Genomic DNA, 21,029 nt, shown 5'->3' with positions numbered 1-21,029 from the left:
AATGAGGGAATCCATTTCATACTATTGAATACTTCAGTTTTCATTTTTAGACATCTTGGCCAAATTTAAAAGATTCAGACATCGGAAGAGACCGTTCTTTTGAAGAATTAATTTGTAATGGAGCAGAGAAGTCAGTAGTTCAAAACAACAGAACTAGTATTAATATTAAAATTTCAAAACTATTTGGTTATTAAAAGAGAAAATAATATCCACACATCTTGTAAACCTTAATGAGAAATCTCAAAGAAGCGGGGCAAATTGTGTAGAACGGGTATAAGAAAACAAGGAGAGTCCTAAAGCAAGAGGCAGGTGGGTAAACAAGCAGCTGCTTCAGATACAGTAAATTAAAGAGCCGAGCCCTTCTGCCCAACCCTTGTATAAAAAGTTACTGTAGATATTTAGGATTTGGAAACTGGTTGTATTAAGAAACAGGATATATTTTGAAACAGTGTCTTTTCTAGTTGAATAATGCCTAGCATATAGCAAAGAAACAAATTATATCCCCTCATTGTATTTTAAGAAATGAGATGGTGTGATATGAAAAAAATCTCTGAATGCAGACATCAGTTTCCATCCTCTAGCTGCTACTTAATTCTGAAATTTGGGACAGATCACTAAGCCTGTCTGAGTTACTATATCTTCAAGATAAAGGAAAACTACCTACTCTGTGGGACTTTGAAGGTTAAAATGAAGTCATATATGCAGAGTTAAAACAGTTAATTATTCTTGCTGCTGGTTGGATTGAACAAAAAGGTCCTATGGGCAGGACATTGTGAATTATGTCTATTTAGTTTCTAGGACAGCACCAGGGACCGGTTTTGTGGAAGACAGTTTTTCCAAGGTGGGGGCAGGGGTGGTGGCGGTGGGGAATGGTTCAGGCGGTCACGTGAGCCAGCAAGCAATGGGGAGCAGCAGACGAAGCTTCGCTTGCTCACCCTCTGCTCACCTCTTCCTAACAGGCCGAGGACCCAGGGGTTGGGGACCCCTGTTCTAGGATAAGATGATATTTTATAACTTGAGTAAGTATGTGGATTTAATAGTGAAAGAATAAATCAAACCTTTAAAGTTGTGATTTAAAAACTACAAAATCAACAGAGCAGTGAGAAATGGGCAAAATCAGCTCATCTTATTTTAATTTGAGGAAGAAGACTATGCCAACTCTAATGCTTTGCTTTTTTTCGTTTGTTTTAAAGAGAAGAGAACGGACAGCAATGGTAGAGTATATTTTGTCAACCACAATACTCGTATTACACAATGGGAAGACCCCAGAAATCAAGGGTAAGAACTTGCAGTTATTAGTGTATAGATAACTTCTTAAAGATTGTACCCTATTTCCAACTCAGTTATGAAAAAGATCAAACCTACATATTCTTTCCCCAAAAGCCTTAATTACCCACATACTTAAGAAAGAGAAAAAATTACACTATTACTTCCATATAATGAAGGTGGGTTTCTTGAGAGTACAGGGGGGAAAAAACCCTCACTGGTATATACGAATACGTGTGTGTGTGTGTGTGTGTGTGTGTGTATGTGTTTTCCCCCCAAAAATACCTGTTTGTTGTTAGTAAGACTAGATTACTAATTCTAAAGTGGGGTTTTGCAACCTGACATCTCTGGATAGAATTCAGGGAGTATGTGACTTAGAGGGGAAAAATACATATTCATTTTCAGTAACCTTTACCTAAAACTGAGTGTTCTTTCCATTATGATTGTAGGCCACAACCATAATATTAGAATTAACAATGCCTCGGACTTTGCCACCAGTAGAAATCACAGGTTTTTAATATCTTTCTGCAGTTGTTGCAGATATCTGAAAATATTGTTTACACACATCATTACAAGAACTTGCTAGTTAATAAGCCATTAAAGAGGTACATTATTTATTACAAGTTTGTCTTTTTAATATTTATTATGTATATGTAATTGTTTTTCTTTATAACATTATGTGATAGTGTATGTATTAGTTTGCTAGAGCTGCTTTAACAAAGTACCACAAATTGAGTGACTTAAACAACAGAAACTTGTCTTATACATATTTCAAGGTCAAGGTGTCAGCAGAGCTATGCTCCCTCTGAAGGCACTAGGAAAAGATGTGTTCCAGGTCTCTCTTCTATCTTTGATAGTCCCTTGGCTTGTGCAGCGTAACTCCAATGGCATTCTTCCTGTATGCATGTCTCAAGGTCCAAATTTCCCCCTTTAATAAGGACATCGATCATATTGGATTAGTGGCCCACCTTATTCCAGCATGATCTCATCTAATTACATCTTTAATAACCCTGTTTCCAAATAAGGTTGCATTCTGAGGTACTGAGGTGTAGGATTTCAGCAGAAGAATTTGTGGGTTGACGCAGTTCAGCTCATAACAATATGTAATGCTATGTGTTTATCAGATTTCCAGAGGGTTCCATTCACAGGGAATTTGGTAAGCTATATAGTCAGAAGGCACAGTCCCCACAAAATTGTCCTCACTTAAGACATCAGCCACAAGCTGGGAGGTCTCCAAGACTACTCTCACTTCAGACTGACTGACTACAAATTTAGGGTGTCTACCCAACCACTTTCAGGTTCAGTAACTCACTAGAGAGACTAGAACTCTCTGAAACCTCTTATACTCACAGCCTCCTTTATTACAGGGAAAGGATACAAACTAGAACCAACAGAAGGAAGAGATGTATAGGGCAGAATCTGAGAGGGTTCCAAATGCCCAGAATTGATGTGGAACAGTATGTGTTGAGTATTGCCAACCAGGGAATCTCACCCTAGTCTCTAGTATCCAGAGTTTTTATTGGGGCTCCATCATGTACTGCCTGCGTAGCTAACCTTTAGTTTCCAGCTCTTCCCCACAGTTTGGGCTAATACCTATAGTGTCTAGTTACTCCAGAGGTTAGAGCTGATATGGCATATCCCAGAGCCTCCCTCATAAATCACATGATTGACGGTCTGGTGTTCGAAGCCCCTAAGCAAACAAAGATACACTTGACAGGCAGGACATTCCAGAGGCCTAGAGATCACCTCCCAGTAGCTGAGGGCAGTGGTTTGACCTCTGTTTGGGCGTGATTAAATCTTCACATCTACCATAGGTCAGGGTTTTAAGAACCTCTATTTTAAAGGTGTGCTTTAAATTTAAAATCTATTTCTGGGTACCAGCAAATCACAACATTTTATGGTGTTATGGTATTTAACTTAAATATTTTCAGTTTCTTAAAAAGGAATAATTAAGAATTTCATAGGCAACATTTCTAATTTCTCTTTAAAATTCTATCACTAAGGATAGAATAGACCATGTCACCTTTCTGTAATTTGCTACCATTTTTTGTTCCCCCTTGGACCTTTAAAGTTTCAGAGCTAAAGTTAGAATCATATTTTTATAAATAATACAAATAACCCAGTTCTATCCAATTTGTTTTCAAGAAAACAACTTGTTACTGAGCCCATCTTGCAAATATGATTATAACAAATGAGAAGTGTTATCTTCTTAAATTTTTAGTAGTCTGTTTTGTCTGACATTTGTATTTAGTTCTGTAAATATAGTTAAATGTTCTTAACTTTTTGGCATAGTTCACAAAATACTGTTGTAGGCAATGGTTCTAAGCCTTTTGTTCTTCTGAAGTACACTTGAGGAAAGTGACACTCCTGTCAGCCGTAGTGGCTCTCTAAAACAGTGAGATTAAATGCCTCTAACCCCTCCTTTTCTTCCTTTCTGATGTGAACTTGGACATTTCCATTGCTTTGCCTTCTCACCAGACCCCACCAGATGAGAAAAATGAAACTGTAGAATAGAGAAAAATGAACTGGAAAATATGGATGCAACTGGGAACACTGAAGTTTAGAGAGATTAAGCAAGGTCTAAAGATAGGTATTAAGGAAGTGGGTAGGAATACTCCATTAAGAACATTTGAGTTGCCTTAACAGGAATAATAGAGATTCTGGACAAGGGGAAAGGCTTCACTTGGAGGTTTGACAGACCATGTCTTGTTTAGGGAAATGGTGAGTAGGCGTACACTACACAGGGTTCATGGAAGGGAGGTGGAGGTAGAGTGCAGAGGTAAAACTGAAAGGAAACATAGAGGGCAGAGTATTGAGACAGAGTGAGGGCCAAATGGAGGAGTTTAGGTCTTATAATTGGTTAGTGGTGAATAGTGATATCACTTTTAGAAGAGAACGAATTTGTTCAGATCTCTGTTTTAGTACTCTATCAGCAATGTGAAATATGAGTATAGGACCAGAGTGAGACTAGAGGCAGCAAAACCAGTTAGACTGCTGTTATGAAAGTTTAAAAGAGAGATGAATAAAGCCAGAGTAAGGATGGTTGGTGCTGGTGATTGAAAACAGTGATGAACATGAAAACTTCTAAGGCAGAATTGGCAGAACTTGGTTACTATGAGATGTTTAGGCAGGTAGGGAATACAGGCAAAGTAGATGGGAGAAGACTGATGGTTGATGGACCTGTTGACATGTATAACATGCTTGTAGGATTTTAGTAAACAGCTGGAAAATACTGGACTAAATGGTTTTCTAGAATATTTCTGCCGCCTTTATGGGTATTTTTGGTTTCTGTACTTGGCAAACAAGGAACTCTTTAACATTTTTTATTTGTTTATATATGTTTCTGTGTTTTATATAGTCAATTAAATGAAAAGCCCTTACCTGAAGGCTGGGAAATGAGGTTCACAGTAGATGGAATTCCGTATTTTGTGGACCACAATAGAAGAACAACCACCTATATAGATCCCCGCACTGGAAAATCTGCCTTGTAAGTTTTCTAAATGTTTTGATTAAAAGTAAAACTGATTCATAAGATTTTGATATAAAGATCTCAATTACCAAAGAGTGCAATTCTTACATTTCTTGAGGTGGCTTGCCTGTAGGTCTCTGATCACTAAATGTTTTGTATTTCCATTAGCTTCTTGAATATTTTCTCCTAGAGACTTTCCATATTTGTTACCATCTATTCACAGCATTAAATGAGTGTTTAGAAATTATCAGTATAGTACTGCTCACCAATTAATCCCTGATTTCTGATACCTACTTTCTTTCATTTCTATCACCTTTTTTTTTTTTTGACTTACAAAAGTTCTATTTACACATCTATCACCTTTTAACTTGAAAACTCCCATTACTTTTTCTTTTCCATTTTTGAAAAGTAACTGTGTTTTGATTTGCTTAATATGTTTTGTTTAGGTTTTTTTTTAAAATTATGGTCAAACAGACATAACAAAGTTGACCATTTTAGGTGTATATCTTAGTGGTGTTAAGTACACTTATTGCTGTACAACCATCACCACCATCCATCTCTAACACTTTTTTATTATCCCATACTGAAACTCTGTACCCAGTAAACAATAACTCTCCAGTCTCCCTTCTCCCCCAGTCCCTGATAAGTACTGTTCTACCTTCTGTCTCTATGAATTTGACTAATCATACAATGTTTGTCCTTTGTGACTGGCTTATTTCACTTAGCATCATGTTTCCAAGGCTCATCCATGTTTTAGCTTGTATACATGTGGTTCATGGACATTTGAGTTGTTTCCACCCACCTTTCAGCTATTGTGAATGATGCTGAGAACATGAGGGTACAAATATCTGTTCAAGTTCTTGCTTTCAGTTCTTTTGCATATATATTCAGAATTAGAATTGTTGAATCAAATGATAATTCTGTGGGTTTTTTTTGAGACGTTGCCATACTGTTTTCCACAGTGGATGCACTGCTTTATGTTCTCACTGGCAGAGCACATGGGTTCCAGTTTTTCCACATCCATGCCAACAGTTGTTACTCTGTGTGTGTGTGTGTGTGTGTGTGTGTGTAATGCCATCCTAATTAGTATGAAATGGTATCTCATTGTGGTTTGTATTTCTCTAATGATTCATGATGTTAAGCATCTTTTCATGTGCTTATTGACCATTTTGTATATCTTAGAACAAATGTCTATTTCGGTTCTTTGCCCATTTTTGAATCAGGTTGTTTTTTGTTGAGCTTTAAAAGTTCTCTGTATATTCTGGATATTAATCCCTATCAGATATGTCATTTGCAAATATTTTCTCCCATTCTGTGTATTTCCTAAGCATTTCATAGCTTTAGCTCTTACATTTAGACCTTGGATTCATTTTCCGTTAATTTTTGTACATGGTTTTAGTAAGGGTTCAACTTCATTCTTTTGCAAGTGGATATCCAGTTTTGCCAGCACCATTTGTTTAGTGGACTTGGCACCCTTGTCAAAAACTATTTGACCATATATGTGGAGGTTGATTCCTGGCCTTTCTGTTCTATTTTTCTGTATGTCTGTGTTTATTCCAGCACCACACTGTTTTGACTGCTGTAGCTTTTACTAAATTTTGAAATCAGGAAATGTGAGTCCTCCAATTTTGTTCTTTTTTGAGATTGTTTTGGCTTTTCAGGGTCCTTTTGAGATTCCATATGAACCTTAGGATGGATTTTTCTATTTCTGCAAAAAAAAAAAACAAAAACAAAGACATTGGGATTTTGATAAGGATTGCATTGAAGTTTCCTTTGGTTAGTGTTGACATCTTAACAATATTAAGTCTTCTAATCCATGAACATAAGCTGTCTTTACATTTATTTGTCTTCTTTATTTTCTTCCAGCAATGTTCTATAGTTTTCATTGTGCAAGTCTTTTATCCTATTGGTTAAATTGATTCCTAAGTGTTTTATTGTTTTTGATGCTATTTGTAAATGGAATTGTTTTGTAAAATTTCCTTTTCAGATTGTTGATTGTTAGTGTATAGGAATACAACTGATTTTTGTATGTTTTGTGTTCTACTTTGTTGAATTTACTTATTAGTTCTAACAGGTTTTTTCGTCTGGAGTCTTTAGAGTTTTTTATATATAAGATCATATCATCTTCAAACAAATGTTTTCTTCTTCCTTTCCAATTTGGATGCCTTTTCTTTTTCTTGCCTAATTGCTCTGGCTAGAACTTTCCATACTGTGTTGAATAGAAGTGATGAAAGCAGGCAACCTTGCCTTGTTCCAGATCTTAGAGGGAAAGCTTTCATTCTTCCACCATTGAATGTGATGTGAGCTGTGGGATTTTCATATATAGCTTTTATTATGTTGAGTTGGTTTCCTTCTAGTTTGTTGAATGTTTTTTATCATAAAAGGATATTGAATTTTGTTGAATGCTTTTTTGCATCATTTGAGATGATCGTGTGGTTTTTTTCCCCTTATTAATGTGTGGTGTATTACATTGACTTTTCATATGTTAAATCATCCTTGCATTCCAGAGATAAATTCCACTTGGTCAAAAGGATTAAAATGTTAATCCTTTTAATATACTCCTGAATTCAATTTACTAGTATTTTTTTTTAGGATTCTTGCATCTATGTTCATAAGAGAGATTGGTCTGTAGTTTTTCTCTTTTTAATTTTGTTAAGCGCATTGTAAACATACTTTTTAATTTTTTTATTTTAATTAAGTTGTACTCAACATACAATATTGTTTCAGTTGTACAATGAAGTTTTGTTTTCATTTAGCACCTTTGTCTGGCTTTAATTTCAGGACATTGCTGACCTCTTGTTACTTTTTTTAATATGCAGAAAATATAAAATTAAACTTTCATGTTTCAAACAAACTAGGAATTCAGGCCAATTAGGTATTAATGAAATTAGATATGTAATAAATTACAAACAGATACTGTTGTATCATTAATCTTAGTTACAATTAAGTTTGGGCACATATAGCAGAAAACCCCAAAACAATAGAGGCTTGTATGAAACAGAAGTATATGTCTCTCTATCATTAAAAAATAGTCCAGTGGGATTTAAATAGCACACTACTGAATAATCCATGGCTCAAAGAAGTTGCTCACTAGAAATAAGGAAATTTTTTTTACTTTATGATAATAAAAGCAAAACATCACAATTTGTGGGATTTAACAAAAGTAGTCTTGGAGGAAGACTTAATTGCTTTAAAGGACTAGATTAGAAAATAGGGTGTAAAACCATTGTTCCCTGCTTCCACCTTAAGAAGCTAGAAATAGAAAAGTTAATTAAGTACAAAATAAGCATAAAAGCAGAAATCAATGAAATGGAAATGAAAGAACAGAAAAATCAAAGCTACAAGTTGGGTCTTCAAAAATTTAATAATATTGGTAACCCCTAGTAAACTTGAGAGAAAAAAAGAGAAAAACTGGGAAATGTAGTCTGCCCAAGTAAATCTCAAGATTCTGTTAAGAACAAAGGAGAGAATGGATTCAGGAATAGACACCATTCTCAGACAGAACCTCCTTTACCTAGTCCTGTTATATTTGGCTGTATATAAGAGAGAATCTCACAACAGGGGCTTTAAAAAGATCAAAGTTTATTTCTATTTCTTACTTAAAAATAGTCATGGGAAATTTTTTTTTTTTAAAGGTGGTGTTAGGAGTATGCTGTACTAGAGCATTTTTGTATTTGACTACTAAGTTCTTAGGGAGTGTGGTATTGTGTTTTCCTTCAATATTTTATCTTACAAGAAGCTATATATGTCATATTAACATTCTTCCTCAGAGACAATGGACCCCAGATAGCCTATGTACGGGACTTCAAGGCAAAGGTTCAGTATTTCCGGTTCTGGTGTCAGGTTAGTATTGGGACTGTATTTCTGTACTCCTTTTATTATGTTGCTTACACAATCAGTGATTGTGAAAATAACCTGTAGAAAAACAGGTAAAATGGAAGCATTGGAATTTTTCTCCTATTTTTAGGTCAAAGAAATAGATTTATCCCTTAGATAATTTATGGCTTCTCTTGTCCAGAAGAATAAATTTGAAACCATTTGAATAAGGAAACATTGCTACTCATTCCAGTACTCATTATTTTCAGATTGGAGAAATCTTCAAACAAATGAGTTAAAACATTTCTGATGTGTAAATTATAACCAGCTCCTTTCATATCTAGCATTTGATATAAATGACTTTGATAGATCCGTACATATGTATCACTTTGATAGATACTTTAGTACATATATATGGTTATAGTCAGAGTATGTTTAACAGATGTGATCAGTTATTTCTGATGTATTATAAATGTTTACTGAATTGATGATTTCTTTATGGGGTCTAAATAAAATTAACGGACTAGTCAAAGTGTTACTATGATGAATATTTTTAAACTTCAAACTCTTGTACTGGGCCTGTGCAAGCAAAAAGAATTTGAATTAGCTTTTTGAAAATTTAAAGATTTGTTTGACTCATTAAGTAATCACTGTGCATACGACATCTTGCTTTCTTCTGTTTCTTATGTATCAGATGATCTATAATTAGCATGAATACTCACAAATGCATGGTTAAACATTATTAAATAAAAGTTCATATTCATAGTCTACTTGTTACTGTAAGCAAAAAAGTAAGTAAAATTTTACCCTTTTGGTTTTTTGATAGGCCATTTTAATGGTGAGAGTTGACTTAAGACATTCTTATATTTCAGCAACTGGCCATGCCACAGCACATAAAGATTACAGTGACAAGAAAAACATTGTTTGAGGATTCCTTTCAGCAGGTACTGTTTCATCCACTTAATGGTTTGCCCCCTGGCTTCCAGCCCAAAACCTTTTGGTGCTAGCAGTTCAAACACTTTGGAACTTTTTGAGATGGAGTCCTTGAATTTTTTAAGTCTAATCTCATTGCCAGCTACCTTAACACTTAAAATTCAGGAAAATGCAGATAGCTTTATGTGTATGTTCTGTGCTTTTGAAATGTCAGAGTAACTTAGTATTAGTTTCAGGTTTCCATTTCTAAGCTCAGTGTTTGATTTGAAATAGATATTTAAGTAAAAAAATAGGCTTTTGGTAGACAAAGGTTTGGAAGTACTGTATGAACATACTGGATACAGTTAGAAAAAGAGAGGAGAAGACTTTGTTTTTATACTTCTGTATTGCTTGCATTTTTATAATCATATTTACTCCTATAAAGAATTTTTTATGTAGTAAAAAATGTAATTGGTCATTGATGACAATATCTAAAAATAATGTTTTCAGGAGTAGTCAACAAATGTTTTAGCTGTCCTCAGAACCTGAGTTAATTTACTACTTACCTTTATTTTACAACTTTGTTTACCAACCAACTACAGCTAAGTATTAAGTGATTTTGATATATTAAAATGACCAGTGGAAAAAAATGTCTTAATATGCAAACATCCAGTTCGTCCTTGTTTTATGGCCAGATGTGGTTGTGATTCATTATCAAACCCTTATGATAATTTTGGTAGCTACAGCTTCGAGAAGTGCTAAACCGAATGCAAAGGGAAAAGAGATTGTCTGAGATAGTTGACAATAACTGTCTACTTACTTTCAGAAACAATTATATTCTTTACTAATGGAACCTCAGTTATTAACATTGAAGGGAAATGCCAGTTGGCATCCTGCTAAGTAGGAGCAGATATTGTTTTAGGAGCAGAGCTTGACTAAGGCCACTTAGAGAATTATGAGTCATTCTCTTGATCTGATGTAAGCAAGGCTCCAAGGCCATTCTCTACCCCGTGATTACCTATTTCTTATTTTCATGTTCGTAACCAGTATGCAGTCACTGAGTAGTCAGTCTCTGGTGGGCCAGTTTCTTGGAACGTAACTTGCCGATAGCAGTGCTGAAAAGATGCGAACATGAGTAAATGTCCCTTTAGCTATTGACGCCTAGAGGCTTTCGCAGAATGACAGACCAGATGGTGCTAAAACAGTTTTTAAAAATTGTCACCCTGGCCTTCCCTGGTGGTGCAGCGGTTAAGAATCCGCCTGCCAATGCAGGGGACACGGGTTCGGGCCCTGGTCCGGGAAGATCCCACATGCCGCACAGCCACTAGGCCCGTGAGCCACAACTACTGAGCCTACGCTCTAGAGCCCGCGGGCCACAACTACTGAAGCCCACGTGCCTGGAGTCCGTGCCCCCCAACAGGAGAGGCCACCGCAATGACAAGCCCACGCACCGCAACGAAGAGTAGCCCCCGCTCACCGCAACTAGAGAAAGACCGCGCGCAGCAACGAAGACCCAACACAGCTAAAAATAAATAAATACAATAAATAAACTTTAAAAAAAAAAAAAAAAATTGTCACCCTAAACTCTACATCCATCCAATAAATGTGAAATAAAAAGAGACAAATTTGATTGCTTTGGAAGAGTGACATATAGCAAAATTAGCATCAGATTTTCTTCATAGCATTTGGATAAAGTTGTTTGGGGTAGTAGGTGTGTTTTTCTTGACACAGCACAACTGCTTATGGGGGAAATTGCAGGAGAAACACTTCTTTTTTTCCTTCATATTAGGCATTTGTTAAAAGGTATTATTTAAAGGTATTTTTTTCCGGGGGAACAGCAAGCGAGATCAGGGACACCCCTACGGTTTGGGGAGCAGCCACAGGGACAAGGAGTAGCCAGAAGGAACAAGAAATGAACAGAAAGGATAATTTTAACTTATAACATTTCTCATTTGCGTTGCTATATTTCTAGCCTATAGTGTTGTAGAATACTTGTCATAAGCATTGAATTTTTTGTTATATCTGGCATTTTCTTGTTTGAGTGGGATATGAATTCATGAAAGTGTGGGAACTGAGAGAGCCCTAGCATAAGCAGGTCACTTACTGAGCCTCTCTGGATATTTAAATGTGATTGTTCATTCTTATCCTTTCATGAAATAGAATCATTGTATGGACTTTATTCTCTCCAGGCCCTGTCATTTTTTTCCCTAAGAGTAATTAATGTTTGTAATCTTCTACTGGCCCAATTTTGGGCAAGTAATTAGATACTTTTAAAAAGCAAGAACCCAAATGACCTCTTCATTGTAGCTCAATAATGGTACTGTCCTTCAAATATGAAGATGATCTTATTAACCACTGTAGTAGAATACAAAATTTGAGTAGTTTTTCCAGGTTTCCACTGAGAATGAGTTTTCAAATTAACTATATTTTCTCTGCAGCCTCTGTTTTTCATTTCCAAGTTAACCAGTTAGTTATTATGTGTACCTTTTGTCTATAAAACAAACCCAAACCTCCCCAAACCAAAAAAGGACCTAAGCTCTGCTCATGGTCACAGTTACTCTGCTCTAAACAAATGAGAGAAGGAACTTTGTCAGTAGTAGGATCATTTAAAAGAAAATTATATATGTATAAAGTATACAGAAATATAGATATGTATAATTTATAAAACATTATGAAACTTTAATGTATTTTCTGTATGTGTGGTGTTGACCAAACCACAGACACCGTTCTATCTATGTCATGGGGAATTTAAGTTACTTATAATGCAGGAGATTTCTAACCTGGAAGTAAGTGGTATAAGGTGTTTCTACTTTTACCGATTCTTTTACTTCTTTTTTTTTTTTTTTTTGGTAGATAATGAGCTTCAGTCCCCAAGATCTGCGAAGACGTTTGTGGGTGATTTTTCCAGGAGAAGAAGGTTTAGATTATGGAGGTGTAGCAAGGTAGTGATAATATGAATACTCAGAACTTAGTTCCTTTCCTCCAAAGGTATCATTACACTTTGCTTGCAAGTATTATTTTCTCAATTTTCTGTTTCAGGAAAATGAAATGTAGCAAATTTTTGTACCTTTATTAATGTTACAATTATAAAATTTCAAGAAACATTAATTCAGCACTTTCTAAGGTGCTGCTAGTTGATTTCACCCACATCACTCCTTTAATCCTCAGGATAACTCTGAGAGAGAATTTTACAGGTAATAGTGAGGTTTAGAGACTCACCAAAGACACATAACTAAGTTGTAGAGCCTGGATGCAAGCTTTACATCATCAAACCAGAAGCCAGTGTTCAGTCCACCACCTCATATCTGTTCCACAGAACATACAAGGCCCTATAGTGTTCAGGTCACTTTCCCCATCACAGATTCCTGATAGAGATAATAGTCAGTCAGTTCCAAACTGTGATTAATATATGTTTTGAAAATATAGAAAGCTGTATAAAATAGGAGTTGAAATTATAAATTCTCCTTTCTTAATATTGGAGCTTCTAATCAAACCCCTAGAAGATAGACTCAAGCAGGAAATTGCTTTGCTTATTCCATAACAGTATATCATACCAGGTTAAAAATTTGCATAGTGGTGGCAGTATGGAAAGCCAAGGACTTCGTAGTCAAGACTGGATTTGAATGCTTTTTCTGCACTCAGTAGTATAACTTGGGGCAAATATCTTCATCTGTAAAATAAGAATAATCATATCTACTTCTCTGGGATTATTGTGAAGAGTAGAAATACTGTTTATTAATATCCTAGTTCAGACCCTGAGTCTTTGTGGGGTCACTAACTGGTGGCTACATTTGAGGGATTTTAGGTTTTGTTTCAAAAGCTCACATTTCAAATGTATGAAGTAATCACAGGTAAGTAACAAATATGAATAGAAACATTTAATTTTGTATTAGGTAAAGATAATTCAGGAGGGCAATCATTCATTCTTAACTAGAAAATTAACTAGCAGTATTAAAGTATAAGCAGGATTACTACCAGAGGCCATAAACCAACAAGAAAGGAAACTCAGGCACGAGCTGATACCACATATATTGCCCCAGATTCACTCTGCCTACTGTTCTGCCAGACCTTCACCCATGTTACATAGTTAATAACTATAATCTTACGTTAGTGTTGGTTGGTATTTTCACAGCATTTGAATTAGAGCCTCTTAGTATTTTCCTAATGAATGAGTAGCTTGAATTAAGTACTTTATTGCCTCTGTGAATTGGAAGGTTTTTCGTATTTATCTAAGATTTAGAGAGCAGTGGAACTTAATGAGCATCACTGAGGGGCTTTGTAATGGATGGAATAATGTTAGACTTGTTTCAGCTGTTCTAACCACATGGGTCAACAGTGAATTTTAAACTTGCCTATGTATAGTATTTCACTGATTCTAAGACTGAATTTTTCATATTTTAACATCTCTGAAACTGAGATGCGTATTACAATTGGAAAAAATTTTTTAGTGGTTCATCAAATAATGTTGTCTTTAAAGTCAATGATGTCTTAGATTCTTTGAAATACGCAGTGTGTAAATATCTCTGTACAAGAGATGTCAGTTTGTACAGAAGCAGTGAAAATCAATAAGAGACTAGAGAAATATCGCCATCTGAGGAGTATAGATTCCTGAGAACTTTATAGCACTGCTCTTTGATTTATTGGTATGGTTACTTACAAGATTTTTCATTCTAAATTTTCTTTTGATTTCAGAGAATGGTTCTTTCTTTTGTCACATGAGGTGTTGAACCCAATGTATTGCCTGTTTGAATATGCAGGGAAGGATAATTACTGCTTGCAGATAAACCCCGCTTCTTACATCAATCCAGATCACCTGAAATATTTTCGTTTTATTGGCAGGTTTATTGCTATGGTAAGTACAAGTGGAGAACTGTGTTTACTTTGCTAATTCAGCAATACTAAAGCATTGTTTCTTTAACTTTCTCATTTGAAATTTTCTCATCATTAAGACATGTCTAAGATTGGGCTTGTTATATCTGCCCTTTTCCCAGAAATATTCCATAATAGATCATATGACAGGGGAGTTTGTTTTGTTTGTTAGATGAGTTCTTCATTCAAAAAACAAAAACATTCTGAAATACGATGAGATATAAGATATAAAATCTTTTATATCTTATAAGATATAAAATTATCTTAAATGGTATTGTTTTCTTCTTGCATAGGCTCTGTTCCATGGGAAATTCATAGACACAGGTTTTTCTTTGCCATTCTATAAGCGTATCTTGAACAAACCAGTTGGACTCAAGGATTTAGAATCTATTGATCCAGAATTTTACAATTCTCTCATCTGGGTTAAGTAAGTTTGTTTCCTTTTAATTTATCATTGTTGTGTTGGTAACGTATTCAGACTCTAAGCATGTAATTGGTTTACTGAATTTAAATGGTTTACATTAAACCTGTCTCATTATTCAATATGATAAATTTTATAGAAATATCTTAGGCAAAAATGTGATTTTAGAGCATAATGTTCCAGTTTTGTTGTTAATTCCGATGTTACAGTTTAACAATAGTTATTTAAGAACATAGTCCTTTAGTTTAAAAAAAAACTCTTGCATGACTGAATTAGTGTAACAGTGTTACTTTCATTTGGGCAGAGAAAACAATATTGAGGAATGTGGTTTGGAAATGTATTTTTCCGTCGATAAAGAAATTTTAGGTGAAATCAAGAGTCATGATTTGAAACCCAATGGTGGCAATATTCTTGTAACAGAAGAAAATAAAGAGGAATATATCAGGTAAGAGAGACTGCTCCTTTTGACATAGTTTTTAGCCTTTCTGTTGGACTGTATAGCACGTTGATAATTGCTTAGTAGTACTAGTGGACAGTATTTCAAAAAATATTTGCCTTTATACTAATTATGAGAACTGCTCATGTATTGTTAAGGATGCAATACACCACGTCCTACCTTGTAAGTACATTGAGAGAGGAACAAGAAAAGTGCTATGGGAGACATCCTTTCATCTAGCTATAATCATGGAGCAAGAATCTGATGGTATTTAATTTGAGCCTTGATGGTTGGGAAGGATTCAGTTATGTAGAAATAAGAGCAAAAGTTATATGCAGAGATACAGAGGCTGGAAAGCACAAGTCACAAATCGTTAAGTAGAGAAGAGTTGCCATGGTGTGTGATGCTGTCAGGCAGCTCAGAATTGATAGCCCATTTGCCATGTCCTGCATTTCAGAAGCCAAGGAAAATGAAGAATCTTTAGAAGATGTTGTGGCTGATAAGTTATGATAACCCTTAAGAGAACAGTTAGAACTGTAGCCCAATGGTAGATATAGAGGCCAGATTACAAGAAATTAAGGACTAAATTCAGTAGAAAGTCTAAATTTCTTTTTAACGAGTCTGGCAGCAAAGCCCATGAGAGAGAGGACAGATTGTTGTGGAGGCAGCAAGGTAGAGGGACTATCCTGCAGGTTAATTCAAACTGTAAACCTTACAAAGAATTAGTCTAGTGGATGCTAATGAGTTTAATCCCCACTTTCTGATATATTTCAATTTAACCAGAAATATGAAAATTTGTAAAGTAATAGAAAAGAATTTTGGTCATATAGAACTTTCAGTTTTTCTCCAGAAGTGTGAGTGTTAAGGCTAGAAGCAGTGCTGGATCACTTTTTTAAATACCAATTCTGTAACTACTGTGCCATGTAACATCATGGCATTGAAAAGAATCTCAAATTTATATGCAGATATTTTTGTGGGGAATATTTGAAGAGCAGGTAAAATTTTTAAGTAAAAAGATGGTTTTCTTAGCGTAGTCTCTTATGCTTTGCATTAGTTCATACTTTTAGTCTCAATAGTTACTAGTTCACTGACATATTCTCAACACCAGTTCAGTCAGATAGGGGTGAGATTTCACATAGTTACTGATTCTTGAGTTCCAGTTTCTGGATCTCTTGCCTGCTTTTCTACTTTTTAAATATTAACATATCCTCTCCACATTTCTTGTGATTAATATTTGCATGGTATATCTTCCTCCATCCTTTATTTTCAATCCTTTGTCTTTCTGTTTAAAGTATGTTTCCTAAAAGCAGCATATTCTTAGGTCTTGCTACTTTTATCCATTCTGATAATCATTACTTTTAGTTGCAATTGGTACACTTAAATTTAATGTTATTACTGATACGATTGGACTTAAGCCTGCCACCTTGCTATTTGTTTCTTCTATTTCCCAATTTCTTTTGTTCCTCCTTTCCTGCCCTCTTTTGTATTAATAATTTCTAGTTTTCTTTTTATATATCTTTGGTTTTTTCTTAGCTATGCCTCTTTAATTTTTAGTGACTGCTCTAATGAATATATGCATCCTTAACTTATCACCTTTAATTAATATTATACTAATACATTAATATTATATGTAACATCATAATTTATAATTAATATACTACTTGTACATTATAAGAGGCTCATAATAGTATAATTCTGTTTATCTCATTTCAGCCATTTGTGCTATTGTTATTATTTTATTTCTTATGTTTATAACCCCATAATACTATATTCTTGCTTTAAGCAATCAATAGATTTTAAAAGAAATCAGGGAATAATAGTCTTGTATATTTACTCACATTGCTATTTCTGGTTCTCTTCATTTCCTTCTGCAGATCCATTTTTTCCATCTGGGATCATTTCCCTTCAGCCTTAAAAACTTCCTTCACCATTTCTGTTAGTGTGTACCTGCTGGCAATAAATTCTCTCAGCTTTTATCCAAAAACATCTGTATGTCATCTTCAGTTTTGAAGGATATGTTCACTAGATTTAGAATTCTAGGTTTATAGGGTTTTTTTCTCTTTTTTTTTTAGCAGTTTCTTTCAATAATGTCATTCCGTTATTGTCTTCTATTTTTGATGATGTGAGCCACTGTTTCTCTTGTTTTCTGGATGAAATATATGTTTTTTTCTGTGGCTTTTAAAAGATTTTCTAAAGGTTTTTTAGCACTTTGCCTCATATATACGCGCTTTTATGTTCTCCTGATTGATGCCATTTCAGCAGTTGTGGAAAATTTTTGTGCTTTTTCTCTGTAGATGTTCCTTTTGCTTCGTTCCCTCTTTCATACTTCAGAGACTTCAGATACATGTATATTTAACCTTTGCTATCATCCCAGATGCTGTTTATATTTTTTTCATTTTCTCTGTGCTTCAGTTTAGGCCATTTTGATTGATCTTCGTTTGAATTCACTGCTTTTAAGTTCATCCAATTAAATTTTCATTTCAGATATTCAGATATTCTTTAATTTCCATTTGCTTCTTTCAAGAGTTTCGGTGTTGAGAATCTTCATCTCCATATATTTCCATCTTGTCCTGTAAATTATTTAATACATTTTTAATAGCTTTTAGAAAGTATTTACTAACTTCAGCATTGGGCTATCAGTTGGCCTTATTCTATGGACTTTTTTCTCTTATGGGTCACATTTTCCTGCTTCTTTGCCTATGTAGTCATTTTTTATTGTGGATGACATACGGTAGAGACTCTGAGTTCTTTTTTTTTTTCCCTTTTGAAAAGTATTGAGTTTTGTTTAGACAGACAGTTAAATTAAGGACAGATCACATTGATTGTTTGGAAGCTTGCTAGAGCTAGTCTATTTCCATTTTGCTTTTAATCCTAAAACATAACGTTTATTCCTAGAACATGGTTCATAGTCCTTACAATGGAAAGCCCAAGGTGTTTTACCATTAATTTGTGAGAATTAAGCTTAAATTCTATCTCTACAGCCCTAGGTGGCTGCTGAAATTTCTGGTTGGGTCTTTGGCTTTCCAGTTGTTCATTGCACAGGGTTCCTTGGAGTTTCATCATCCTGGACATGTGTATTTAGGAGTGAGCTAAGGAGTTGAAGTGTGTTTCTGTGCAGATTTGGGAGCTCCTTTTCTTTGTCTTTTTTCTTCCAGGGATTTTTCTGTAGCTGCTTTGGCAGCTTTACGCTCCCAACCTCATGTCTCCTCAGCCCAATAATACTGTTGCTTTTAGTTTGAGTTTCATTTCCCTGTGCTCTTTGTAAACTGGGAAGTGCCCTCAAAGGAAAAGCCTAGTAAACGCGGCTCTGCTCCAGTGTGCCAGCTTCCTTCAAGAATCTTGTCCCCACCAGTTTCTGCCTGCCTTTGGTTTCTCTCTGACACCTTCAGACATTTGTTTTCTGTAATTTGCCCAGTGTTTATAATTATAATCACCTGGAAGATTAGTCCAATACAAACTACACTGCCATTTTCCAAAATTTCAGAGTTTTAATAAACTTTAGGACTTTGGTTGTCTGAAATTGTTAAGAAGTAATCAAATGCCTAAAATACGTGTTTGCTTGTTAAAATTGTTAAATATTCTGTAATAAAACAAAGTTTGTATTTGATGTGATTTTAACTCTGTTAATATGTATCTATGTAGATGAAGATTAGAAGAAAATTTAATCTGATTCAATCAATATGTCCAAAAATTTGAGTCAGTCAGTAGAAGTTGAGCACTGAATATTTGATATAAAGGAATTATTGTTCACTTTTTTGGTGTGATGATAGAATTGTAGTTATGTTTTTAAAAAACATAAATAAAAAAACAAAGACGCAGACGTAGAGAATGGACTTGAGGACACAGTGGGGGAAGGGGAAGCTGGGACCAAGTGAGAGAGTAGCACTGACATATACACACTACCAAATGTAAAATGGATGGCTAGTGGGAAGCTGCTGCATAGCACAGGGAGATCAGCAGTGCTTTGTGACCACCTAGAGGGGTGGGATAGGGAGGGTGGGAGGGAGGCTCAAAAGGTAGGGGATATGGGGATATATGTATACATATAGCTGATTCACTTAGTTGTACAGCAGAAACTAACCCAACATTGTAAAGCAATTACACTCCAATAAAGATGTAAAAAAAAAAAAAAAAAAAAAAAAACTTTAAGCTGCTTCAAGAAAGGAATAGCTTATACTCCTGAATCTCCCCCAGCATTGAGCATAGCATTGAGCATATTTTAGGTTAAGACCTTAATTAATGATGAACTAACCTTGAGTTACAGAGATTTTGCATAATAAATTATGCAAATTAAAATAAAAAGAGGCCTCATCTTATAGAAATATATACTGAGATGTTTGTTTAAAATGAAATTATATGCTATCTAGAGTATGGATAGGGGCATAATGGAATAAGATTGGTATTGTATTGAAGCTGAGATACCTGTACATAGGGTTCATTTATTTTACTTATATATATATTTGACACTTTTCATAAACTTTTAAAAAATTATTTTTATACTCAGAATTTAAAGGTAAAATCTGAACTTCCTCATAGTTTTTTTTATATTTATTTACCAGAATGGTAGCTGAATGGAGGTTGTCTCGCGGTGTTGAAGAACAGACACAAGCCTTCTTTGAGGGCTTTAATGAAATTCTTCCCCAGCAGTATTTGCAGTACTTTGATGCAAAGGAATTAGAGGTAATGAATTGTTCTTTCCTCTGCAGTATGCTGGTAAATAATGCCTTCAGGTGTCTGTTTTCAACTCACTTTATCATCTTTCCAATGGCAATAGTATTTTTTATTCTGGCAGTATGTTTCTGAAGCATCCCCCGTGGTTAAAAGAAGTCCATAATTTATCCAAATATATAAAGTGTTACCAAAAAAAGAAAAGTATTAGACCCTCTGTCCAGTGAGTGACTTATATACCTGAATATGTGTATATATGACACCAATCATGGAAACTCAGCTTTTACAAAAAATATAGATAAAATTCTTGATACACAGTTTACAAGCCAAAGCCTCCTGATTAAATTTTTGAAAGTTGTTTAATACTAGTCTTAACTATGTCTAGCATTTTTATATAGGTTGTACAGTTACCTAAAGAAACCATTTGTCTTTTTCATCCCTAAAGGTTCTTTTATGTGGAATGCAAGAGATTGATTTGAATGACTGGCAAAGACATGCCATCTACCGTCATTACACTAGGACAAGCAAACAAATCATGTGGTTTTGGCAGGTTTGTCTCAGTTTCTTTCTTTTGGAAGACATACCATAATTTTTGTAGAAATTGCTTACCACATATGGAAATGAGTCACAGAAAAAAATGTAGCAGTATGTTAAGGCTCCTCATTCCATTCTATGCATTACAATAAATGAATACCGATTATAACAGCATTCTTTGATTATTGCCAAGTAAGCAACACACACCTTGCACCTTTGCCCAGAGTATAAGACAACCCCAGATAATAATATTCCCCTGCATTTGATCTAAATGCTTTTGGAATTTTATAGAACTGTCTGAAGTATGGTTTTCATCATTCATATCTCATTGAGAATTATTTAATGCTTAGAAGGTGTAACTTAAGTGAGAGCCTTGGTTTGGAATCATAATGGTGTCTCTTCACAAAATTTCTGCTATAAGCACCATGAAAAGTTGCTCAGCATCACTAATCATTAGGGAAGTGCAAATTAAAACCACAGTGAGACATATATATACCCATTAAAAGGTGGCTGTTATTAAAAAAAAAAAAAAAAAGAAAGAATCATCCTTGGTACGGATGTGGAGAAATTGGAACTCTCCTGCATTGCTGCTGGCAATATAAAATGGTACACCACTGTGGAAAACAGTTGGTGGTTCC

The 21,029-nt window shown here is 34.8% G+C and overlaps 1 protein-coding gene across 4 annotated transcripts in view; it reads left to right on the top strand.

Moving 5' to 3' along the window:
* ITCH (itchy E3 ubiquitin protein ligase) overlaps window positions 1-21,029 on the top strand; it is a 123,884-nt gene that overhangs the window by 88,664 nt on the left and 14,191 nt on the right. For all 4 annotated transcript variants that reach the window (XM_059897630.1, XM_059897632.1, XM_059897631.1 and 1 more), the window contains 10 exons: window positions 1,194-1,278; window positions 4,625-4,753; window positions 8,506-8,578; window positions 9,424-9,495; window positions 12,317-12,405; window positions 14,156-14,315; window positions 14,626-14,759; window positions 15,058-15,198; window positions 19,749-19,869; window positions 20,303-20,407. In XM_059897630.1, the coding sequence (XP_059753613.1) occupies window positions 1,194-1,278; window positions 4,625-4,753; window positions 8,506-8,578; window positions 9,424-9,495; window positions 12,317-12,405; window positions 14,156-14,315; window positions 14,626-14,759; window positions 15,058-15,198; window positions 19,749-19,869; window positions 20,303-20,407 (1,109 nt within the window). The remainder of the gene's footprint in view (window positions 1-1,193; window positions 1,279-4,624; window positions 4,754-8,505; window positions 8,579-9,423; window positions 9,496-12,316; window positions 12,406-14,155; window positions 14,316-14,625; window positions 14,760-15,057; window positions 15,199-19,748; window positions 19,870-20,302; window positions 20,408-21,029) is intronic.

This window comes from Balaenoptera ricei, chromosome 15 (genome assembly GCF_028023285.1).
Source record: "Balaenoptera ricei isolate mBalRic1 chromosome 15, mBalRic1.hap2, whole genome shotgun sequence".
NCBI classification, from domain to species: domain Eukaryota; kingdom Metazoa; phylum Chordata; class Mammalia; order Artiodactyla; family Balaenopteridae; genus Balaenoptera; species Balaenoptera ricei.
Note: the sequence above shows the minus strand (reverse complement) of the source record. Positions and strands in the feature narration are given on the sequence as shown.